At 29.7% G+C, this 11,157-nt stretch overlaps 1 protein-coding gene across 1 annotated transcript; it reads right to left on the bottom strand.

The window, feature by feature from the left end:
• Positions 1 to 2,719: 2,719 nt before the first annotated feature.
• Positions 2,720 to 5,400, bottom strand: IAA16 (indoleacetic acid-induced protein 16). Its single transcript, XM_047291516.2, has 4 exons — positions 4,877 to 5,400; positions 3,368 to 3,763; positions 3,210 to 3,271; positions 2,720 to 3,115 (listed from the first exon to the last, which is right to left on the bottom strand). Exons 1-4 carry the CDS (start codon positions 5,206 to 5,208, stop codon positions 3,078 to 3,080), a joined length of 828 nt encoding a protein of 275 aa, XP_047147472.2. The 5' UTR covers positions 5,209 to 5,400; the 3' UTR covers positions 2,720 to 3,077.
• Between the last annotated feature and the right edge of the window lie 5,757 nt (positions 5,401 to 11,157).

Raw genomic sequence — 11,157 nt, 5'->3', positions numbered from 1 at the left:
TGTCAAATGAGCCCCTTTAATAAGATTTGGCCCTAACCCATGTGGGTTGGGGCCAAAAAAGCCCACAGAGCCAAAAATACTCTTTATTAAAAAAGCCCACAGGGCTAAAAACCCCTAAAACCCTATAGGCCAGGGCCAGCCCATGGGCTTTCCTTTTTACAAAATTTAACGTCTAGAAACATAATATCATCATACAAGTAATCACAAATCATATGTATTTTTTATCCAGCTTTCATTTTATCTTTGTTAGTAATAACTTATAACCATAATTGATTCATGTATAATTATATTTTTTTACCAATAAAATTAATTTTCTACTTCATAACTGTTTCTATATTAATTAGTTTAATAATAATGCTTTTATACAATTATTTCTTAATTTTCAAATTTTATTTTGATAATTTTTTCATCTTAATTTTGGTTTGTAAATTTGACGATTCAGAGATATCCACATAAAATAGGTTTAAAAGTTAAAAAATTTAATTTAATATGTAAAATTTTGATGGACTAACGAATTTATTTATTGATGATAATCTATTTTGTCACTAGTTTAAATCAATATCATTCGATTAAGATTTGTGATCAAAATTACATTATTTTTAATTGGTGTGAACATGTTAAAATTTTGACTTAATAACTTTTTTAATTTTCCAAATTTAATAAAATTAATATTTATTATTTACAAAGTTATATAATTCTTTTAAAAAAAAATTTATGAAACGTATTATTTAGTCATTTACATCAATTTATATATTTTTATGTCTTTTTCATATATTTTATATTATATTTATTTGTCTTTTTTATTAGTTTCTTATTAAGAGACATTGATGTAATTTATTTATTATTATAATTATTATAATTTTTATTTATTTTATATGTTAATAATTAAATACAATAATAATTTGAATTTTAGTATTATAAATTATAACATTATATTTATTTAAAAATATTGTATCTATTATTTAATTATTTTTTATTACAATCGGCTCAATTATGATAAATAATTTAATAAAAATGATCTTTGTTGGATAAAGATAAGCATGATTTTAAAATAGTAATTTAATCTAAAAGGTTAGAAAAAAATATGATTTTATAACCACTAGGATTACATCTAGATCTTGTATACAGACATATATGATATTTATAAGAATTTTGCCTAACAAGAATTTTCACTAAAAAGTTAGTTCTTTTATTACGTGAAATTAATTTTAAACTTTACAAAGTTTGTGGTTTAATTTTTTAATGTATATATATATATATATATATATATATATATATATATATATATATATATATATATATATACAAAACATTCAACAAAAGAATTTTATATGACAAACTATACAAAATAAAAATTTTACACCGATATTAAAAATTTATCCAATCAGTAGATTTAAATTTAAAATCTATCCATAATTAATATTTCAAATATTTATATAGATATCAGAATTCGATTATTGAAAAATCGAATTTTCAACTGTGTTACTTTTATAATTTTTTTTTTGAATTTTTTTTTTCTTTTAAATAAAAATAATAATAAAAATTTTCTTTTTTAACTTTCCAAAATAATAAAATTATATATTTAAAATATACTTATAATTAAAAAATTATTTTAAATAAGTTTTTATAAAATCAATATTTATACATTTATATTTAATTAAAAAGATATTAAATATCATGTAAATTTTGAAAGTTATTGAACTTGTAAAGTAAATAAAAGAAATAACTAAAAAAATATTAAAAGTGAATTAATTTAGTTTGGGGGCTAGCCCCATCCTAACCCTACTCCAGCCCACTTTACGTGGGGCTTTAGGGGTTGGGGCTTTTAAAAAGCCCCCTATTAAGGGGGCTAGAAAATTGGGGCTTAATTTTAAAAGGGGTTAGGGTCAACCCATGGGCCAGGGGTTGAAATGACACCTCTAATTCTAATTATCTCTAATGTTAAAAATTTATATAATATCTTAATCTTTAGTCTTTGATATTATTAAATTATAATATCATTATATTATTTTAATAATTTATATATTATTTAATTTCTTTTATATATTTACATATTACACAAAATAGTTATTTTATTTATAAAGAATATATATTTAAATTTAAAAGTAGATTTAGAAAAAAAATTATTAAAAAATATGGATCTAAAAATTCAATTTAAATTGTTTTTATGAGAAAAAAAAAGTGGATTTGGATTTAAAATTTAATCCAAATATTTAGATTTGAATTTAAAACTTGATCAAATAGATTTAGATTAAAGTCTTCATTCCTTAATACTATTTCATGAAAATGACACGGAAAACGGGTTGGCGGTCGCATTCAATTTGATTCGCGGGTCAACCCAGCTGGAACTTCAACATGACACTGTTCCTGCACTTTCCTACGCTTTGAATTTTATTTCTACTCATACCTACACTAACTTCAATTTTCTATATCATTTTAACTACTTTAGAAATTATAAACTTTCAAATGAAATTACTAAATTTATGGCTTTGGAATTGAAGAGACGTCGAGACAGATATGAGACAGTGAAGCAAGGCCACAGGAACATGTGAAATAAATACTGAAGCCCTTAAGCACATGATCCAATCTGCCCCACTTTATCACCTTCTCCACAAATAAATAAATTAATTAATAAAGTGTATATATATATATATATATATATATATATATATATATATATATATATATATACGTGTGTGTGTGTGTGTAACTACGTATGTACAACTGTAAACGTAGAGACACTGATCTTATTATATTAGACAGGCACACCAAGGTAGACATTGTTATGTTTTGTACGTAGAAACAAAACGGGCCCATATAGACATATTCCATTATTTCTTGTCCCTGAGTTCCAACTATTTTTCTCATATATATATAAAATACACAATACATATACAAGAAAATTATTTCTAAAAAATGGTACCGACACATTATACATAACAACAACTTGCCTCCTATATTAATTAGACAACTCCTTGCTCCACAAATTAATTATAATCAGCATCGATGCTTCCCATGGATACCAACCAAAAACAGCACATTGTTCTGGAACATGGAGTTAATGTACACATTCAACTCTAGCTTCTGTTCCTGCACTTTTCCACTGCTCTCGGTGCTGTCAATTCGACAAGTAATTAAACAATTAATGAAGATAAGATAAGATTTTCTGTGGTGGTTTTAAAACTTGACTAATAAGATCACTGACTAACCTAGCCCGATTGCCTCAGATCCTTTCATTATACGCAGACGCTTGCAGGATTCCACGAACATTCTGTGAGATAATAATGTTTGGTTAGACAAACATAGACATGTACAAAGTACAAAATACAATCATGGTAAATAAAATAATGAGAATGGAAAAACTCACTCCCAGGGTACGTCACCGACGAGCATCCAGTCTCCATCTTTGTCTTCGTAGGTGGGAACGTAATCAGAGCCGTTGAGAAAATCAATCAATTTGGTCTCGTTCATGAAGTCTTTCATGCCTTGGGATCCACACTTGTCAATGGTGAATGAACTGAACATTTTTGCAAGGGAATCCGACAGCTCTTGGTAGCTCTTGTACACCTTCAAATCTACCTTACGTAGATAAGGAGCACCGTCCATGCTCACCTTAACAAAAGCTGCTCCTGTGTTCCCACTGCTGCTGCTACTTGCGCCACCTTTTACCCCCTCTTTGTTGCTGCTGTTGTTGCCCTTTTGAACATTGTTCACGATGTTCTTTCTGAATGATCTCACAGGAGGCCAACCTACCACTTGTGCCCTGAAAATTAACCACAGTTAAACCGTATTATTATAACTCCGCAAGCTGCATAATTTGACGGTCAAGGCACGGAAACAGTTGTTGAGAGGCGTGTGGGTTGAAACTTTGAATTGAATAATATGGTTTTAATTTAATAATAATAATAAAAAGTATGATGATGGGTAAGTTGGGAGGGTATAATAATTGATTGTGTTGGGCACATGCTTTTGGAATTAATATTAATGTTAGGCGATGGGACAGGGGCGTGGACTATCCTTTTCCTTTTTGGCCTTTGCTGGTTTGAGTGAGAAATTGTTGGGTGGTTGAGAAAAGGTAAGATTCCATGTGTCCTGTCTTTTTCCTCTGTCTACCCGACAACGAACCATGCCATCCGCAAAAGCAATCCACCCAAACTTCGGCCTCCTCTTCTCCTCCATCACCCTTTACTTTTTCTTGCTTAACATCTCCACGACACTTTCCCTTTCCTCCAACCCATATCACTAACCTAATTAATTGCATATACACTTCCCTTTTTACTTTCACTCCAACTACCAAAACCCAAACTGCAAACAACACCCTAATTCATCATAACCTAATTTCTAATCTCTATATCATTATCAATTACCTTCTACACAATTTCACAATCAACACTTTCATTTCATCACATAAACCAAAAGGGATGTTAAACCAAAAAAAATTCCTTGGAAAATTCTAAACAAGGCATAAGTTACCTTCTCTATTCTTTATCTCAGATTAACGGAACAAAATCTCAGACTTTCCGTAGCGAGTTCCATCACAGAGTTAGGCAATAATTAAGCACAGGCATACAATAATCATTATCTGTCTTACCATTATTGAGAACCACCACTGCCAAACGAAATACCTTTTGTTATTATCTTCCACATGCATTAATTAAGCACAAGCATACAATAATCAAAGCAGTAACAAAAAGGGCAAAAAAAAAAACTGTTATGTAGCGCGAGAAATCATTCCCAGTAGCATGCAGTAAAAGAAATAACAGCATGTTACATAAAAACTGTGATTCGTTCAATTCAGTTCATGTTATTCCATACCGTACAATAATTTTGCATGATTCGGATCGGTGATTGAAAAGGAAGGAGAGGAGAAGCTTACTTTGCAGGTGGCTTTGCTGGGTCCTTGACAGGAGCAGGAGAAGGAGGTGTGGTGATGTTAGCAGCTGCAGAAGCGTTGTTCTCTTTGGCCATGTCAGAAGAGGAAGAGGCGGAGACATTGTTTGAGGTTGAGGAAAGGTTAAGCTTCAAATCCACGCTACCGCTGCTTGTATCGGAAAACCCTCTCTTCCCGGTAAAGGAACAACCGGAAGTGTTTCTGATGAGCGTGGAATCGCTGTCGTTTGAACTCAGCGGCAACCCGAGTCGCAACTCGGTTTCTTCGAAATCGATCATCTTGTACTTGTCACGCTCTACCTCCATAGCAGTGGTCATCAATTAACTAATTAATTAGTTAATTAATTAATTAATTCGGAATTAACGACGACACGAAGAAGTTGGGAGTTCAGAGTTAGTTGATGTCGGAACAGAGTGCGTTTGATTGGGTGCAGAAACCTAAATACTATGTTTGATGTGTGGGGAGGAGAATTGAATTGAATTGAAGGAAAGAGGGAGTGTCTGGAATAAGGTTTTGGTGATATATGATGAGAGTGTGGTGTCTTGCAGGGACATCGGGCGGTGGATATGATCCCACGTGTGAGAGATTCTGATGGTTGGATTTTCGCTGGTTGTCGGGTGGTGACGTCATGGATGGTGTCATAAAAATGGGAATAATTGAGTTTGGTTATGCCTGCCTTTCATTTGTTTGCAAGGCTCCACACACAGACACCTTAATTATTAATTCTATTTTGCTAAACATGGTAAAAGAAGAAAATTATGTGCTAAACACAATCATTCATAATTGTCCTTTTGATCAGTAATATGTTTTTAAACTCTGTATAAGTAAAAGAAGAAAAACATAAGGTAGATATATAATTGTATTATCCTATCGGTTTTTAAACAAAAATGTTGTATTTTTATTATTTCCTCGTTCAACTAATTCTGTTTTGTTATTTAAGTTTGATGTTTGATGTAATCTTCTTAATTAAATTTATTAACATTTCTATCACACTTAACAATGTCGTATTATTTAAAAATTAAGATTTAAGATAATTTAAAACTTTTTTTGAAAATATTTTTTAAAAATAAAACTGTGGTAGATAAAGTTTCAAAATATTGAAAGTAACAATTATACTTTTCCAGATTTAGGATCAAAACCACTGCATTTTGTTTTTACTCAATAGCAAAAACAACTTTTGTTTATTTTTCAGATTTAAAAAATGTAAAGAAAGTAAGAGACAAATAGTCACTTATTACAACAATATAAGGTCTATATTGAGTTTTACTCCCTCCACTACCACATACTATTCTTTACACTTCTTCATTCTTCTTTTACTTCTGTAAAATATTTAATTCGTGGTGGTTAAAACGTATTTACCTTCACCAACATCCACCTACTGGATAAATGCATCCTCACATCCAAGTACTCCCACAAAAATCAGATTTCGCTTGCTTCTTGTCCTTTCTAATTGTGCTATTGTGGTGGTCGAAGGTGGTCTAGCGGCGGTGCCAAGCATAAGGTTCCCGGGCGTGAATGCAGAGTTCGGTACCCTGAAACAAATATGGGATATCCGTAGAACACTTAAACGAATCTCGAAATTTGTCGATAGATATCGACATCCGTTGAAGGGTAAACGGATGTCAATCTCCGTGAACGAATTTCAAGATTCATTTAAGTACTTTTATGGATACCTCATATCCATTGCCTGATTTCGCGTTTCTCTTCTTTTTCATTTAACACAAAACATAGGCACACAGCAGCACCCAACACACACACAACACCCAACACATAGAGAACACATGTTCACAAAGAACCTTGACGAAAATGGGAAATTGGAGAAAGAGGAAGATAGGAAATTGGGAAAAAAGGAAGAGGATAATAAGAGAGGAAGAGAGAAAGTAAGAGTATGGTGGGTGGGTGGGGTATGTGGCTAAGTGAATAAGAGAGTAAAAAATTATGGTTTTAAGAAAAATTTAGAAAAGATAAAGAATAAAAATAAAAATGGTATTTTTGAAATTAAAAAAAATGGAAAGGTGTAGGGAGGAGTGTGGTGGTGGAGGGAGTAACTATGGTCTATCTCTATTGCTTGTTGTTCATTTATTCTATTTTGTAATTTATTTTAACTTATATAGAAGTTTTGGATTTTAATTGTATTTATGTCAATATTTCGAAAAACAAAATTTCTACTCTTAATATTATGTGCTCTATAGAAAATACTCTAAGGGTGTGTTCACTTGGAGGAGAGGATTTGGGGAAGAGTGAGTGGATGGATTTGAGAGGATTTGAGGGTGAATTTTTTGTTGTTTGTTTGAGTGGATTTGGAGGTAATTGAGAGTGGATTTGGAAGTAAGGTTTATGAGAATTAGTGTAGGATTTGATTGATGTTATAAATAAAAAAAAATTGTTTAATAAATAGAAATGAAAGATTACCAAAATACCCCTAATTATTAAAGTAATATAAAATGATAATTATTAATATTATAATTAGTAAAAAATAAAGATTTTAATTAATAAAAATTGAAGATTATTAAAATATATTTAATAGTAAAAATAATATAAAATTATAATTATTAATATTATATATAATTCTAAAAATTATTATAAAAAAAGAAAAAAATAAAAATTAATTTTTAATATAAAAAAATTTATTATTATTATTACTATTTATTATTATTATTGTAATTATTATTATTTTATTATTATTATTATTATTATTATTATTAAAGCCATAAGGTAATATAATAAAATTACACCAAATCCCTTCAAATCTCTCCTAACATGAGACATGGGAGTTGGTAAACAATTCCGCATTTCCATCCGCAGTATTACTCTCATTTCTTTTTAAGCGAAAAAAAAAATCCCGCATTTCCATCTTCTTAAATCCCATCTACAGGGAAATCCGCTCAAACGAACAGAGGGTAAATCTTGACATGGTTTTATAGAACTAAAATCTTAGTTGAAACAATTTGTAATATACATATGAATATATGTAATTTGTTCAAATGAATTGGACAGGATAAGAAGTATAATGTAATAAAAATATGTAATAAATTTCATTTTTTATAATAATATTGTACCAATTTCTTTTATATTTTTTATTGTTTTAGTCGAAAGATGATGACTTTCTTAGCATTTCGTGTTTGTTTTTCTTTTTCACATGGTTATTCTATCCTTTTAAAGTCGAGTACCCTTTTGCGTTAATAATTTGTAATCTTTATAATGAAATTAATATTTATGTTCTTAATTTTTTTGTCTCGTATTTATAGTTTATTTTTTTATTTGCTGTTTATTTGTGCTAGTTGAACGTATTAGGCTTTGATATATTATTCAATATATTTGTTTCAAATATTCATGTTTAATTATGATACAATGTTTTTTATATTTATATAACGTATGTGTATTCTCATTTTTTTATTAATATTCATATTGTTATATTTATATTTTTAGTTAGTATTATGTAATAAGTTTTATTCTAAAAATGGAATAATCTTACCTGTCATTACATATTTTTTCAGGTCTAAGTAGCAAGACTTATTTTAAAATAATTTGAGATTCAATTTCTCACTACACAACATCCAAGTCTTTAGAAGACAATACTTATTTTAATGTTAGAATCCTAATTATGATTGCACTATCCAAAATCCTAACAACTTACTTTAGATTAGCTAAAATCCTACCCGTCACTACATTTTAATATCTTTTAGAAAGTATGTCATGTGTTTAATATCATAGGATTTATACCATATTGTAGAATCTTCACAACTCAAAATTAAGAACTTTTACTTTTTTTTGCATACGTACTAATCTTGATTCATTATTAACTACGTAATGAATCCATAGATAATTAACCCACTAGTAAAAAAAAGGAGATTTAAACTCGCACATTACGCTTCGGTTTTATCAAAATCAAAGCGTATAAAAATGTGGTGGCATTCCTTTAATTCTCAACACACTATATGTCTCGGTTCTCAATCACCCGAGGCCTAAAAGTCATACTGCTTCGGTTCGTAGAGGTATCTGAAGCATATAAGTTTTAAAAAATTACAAAACTCTGACTCTTAGAAGTCGAAAGACCACTTACGACCTCGATTATGGTCACACCCGAAGCAGAATGTGTTGAGTATGAGAACAAAAAAAAATAAGAGTCTGATGCCTCGGTTCAGGCTACAACCGAGGCATAAAGTCCTACGAAAAAAAATTTTAAAAAAAACTTTACTGCTTCGGTTAGAGAAAACCAAGGCAAAATCCTCTCTTTTTATGTATCGGTTCTCAACCGAGGTCAAAAATATTAGACTTTTTGCCTCGCCTGAATATACCTCGATTCGAAAACCGCTGCCTATAGTAACTGTACTAGTGACCATTATATACGAATGTTAAAAATAACTCTCAAAAATAAAAAAAAAATATGACCATAACATGTATAATAGATGGTTATAACTACATAAAAAAATAGTGAAGTAAAACAATAAATTATTTAACTGTAAGAATTCAAACAGAGTTTGAAATAGTTAAATAATATATAATGAAAAAAATTATAAATTTATTATTTTATAATTTTTTATTAGAGGTATTGTTATTTTTTTGAGAGTTTGGCTAAACGTCACAAATGCTGAAGTTTTCCAATAAATTCTTCTTCGAAAACATGATCCTAGTATCAAAAGGAGTATCATATAGATGAAGAATCTAGTTATGAAAATTCTTTATATTTTGTGGTAAAAACAAGACAAAAGTACATTTCACAATTGCTGTATTAATGTGAATTTAAATCTCACATTATTGGAAGTTTGATTAGACATTATTAATATTAAATATCAGTGATAAATTCTCCGTAAAAAAATCTATCAAGAACACATAGTAAATGTTGTTACTAGGTACGAGAAATCCTGTAGATAAAATTTAACTGGAAAGTCGTGAAAATGGTGCGAATTTTGTAATGGAAGATTCCGTAGTAGAAGAAAAAAAGGGAGAGATAAGGGTTAACCAAATATAATACATATTGTGATGTTTGTTTGGCATTAAATCTTTTTCAATCTTTTATCATACTTATCCTTTCTCCACTTTGCGTGGCCGCCATCTAAAGCGGTCCCCTACGGAGGGTCCAACCACTGTTCTTCTCAAAAGCTTCACTGTTCTCAACCATGCCTCCAAACATTCATTACTTTAATTCCAATTCTCCAACTCAATAATCACTACTCTTCACCTTCAACAAAATCCTTACTTTTCATTTTGTTGGAAGTCCTCGTTTCTCACTAGAGACATTTTCTTCAATGAAGAAAATTTGTTAACTGTGACTGTAAATTTTGTTTTATAAATCGATTTCGTAAGATTAAATTAGTTAAAGTATTTCTACTTCAAAATTTATTCTAACAATATTTATTGTTTATTAAATATATTATTTTATATATTATTAGACTGTCATAGAATTAATGTCTAGTCTTAAATTTAAAATATATATATATATATTTCAATTTGATACGAGAAAGTTAATTTAAAAATTTTATATCAACTAAAAAAATAAGACTAAATTAATATATATAAGTGGTCTGTTTCATTCTAATACTATAACAACTTCAAAAAGTTGATGGCCACCGTAGTGTCACTTTATCTATATCTTCTTTCTCTGCATAATTATTCATGCCCAGATCATAATTAATTAGCTCAAATCCTTTCTAAGATAACGATAATCACTTTATCTTTCTAAGATAAAACCCATAGATCCTTTTTTCACGAGTTACACAAAATCCATGAGCTTTACCCTATCAAACAGATAACTGATAAGACTTGAGTTCCAGCTGACAGTGACTGCTGACACGACATGGTTCACAAGTTCACAATTGGAACCAGACCATACCTTGCTGTCCAACGTTCTACATATTAAACATTTTCAATAACCTATTTTTGTTCGATAAAACCTACATATTAATTGCTCGTGTTTTAAGAATGGTAGATCTGAAAGGTTTGGGGTCAAAACACAATGCTCTTATTACAGTGACGTTGTTTTCGATCCTTTTCTTGTTTGTCTTTTTTTTTCCCATAGCTTTCTCTTGCATGCATTTGGAAAAGATAACCTAAAAAAGGTGAAAATACTCATTTTTTTTTTGGAAAATGACAAATTATGAAAAGGGACGAATTGCCTAAAATCTTCGGACATGGTGGTATCGTATGAGGTTTTGCATCGATAAAGGTATGTAAAATGTCTGTGTTACTACAGCTGGGTGTAGTTATATAGAGGGCCATGGAATATAAATGCTACAAATTACCAAATCCAATGCAAATGCATGCAT

This window comes from Vigna umbellata, chromosome 5, assembly GCF_029865625.1.
Source record: "Vigna umbellata cultivar VRB3 chromosome 5, Vumbellata_1.0, whole genome shotgun sequence".
In the NCBI taxonomy this organism is placed as follows: domain Eukaryota; kingdom Viridiplantae; phylum Streptophyta; class Magnoliopsida; order Fabales; family Fabaceae; genus Vigna; species Vigna umbellata.
This window is presented reverse-complemented; position numbering and strand designations above follow the sequence as displayed.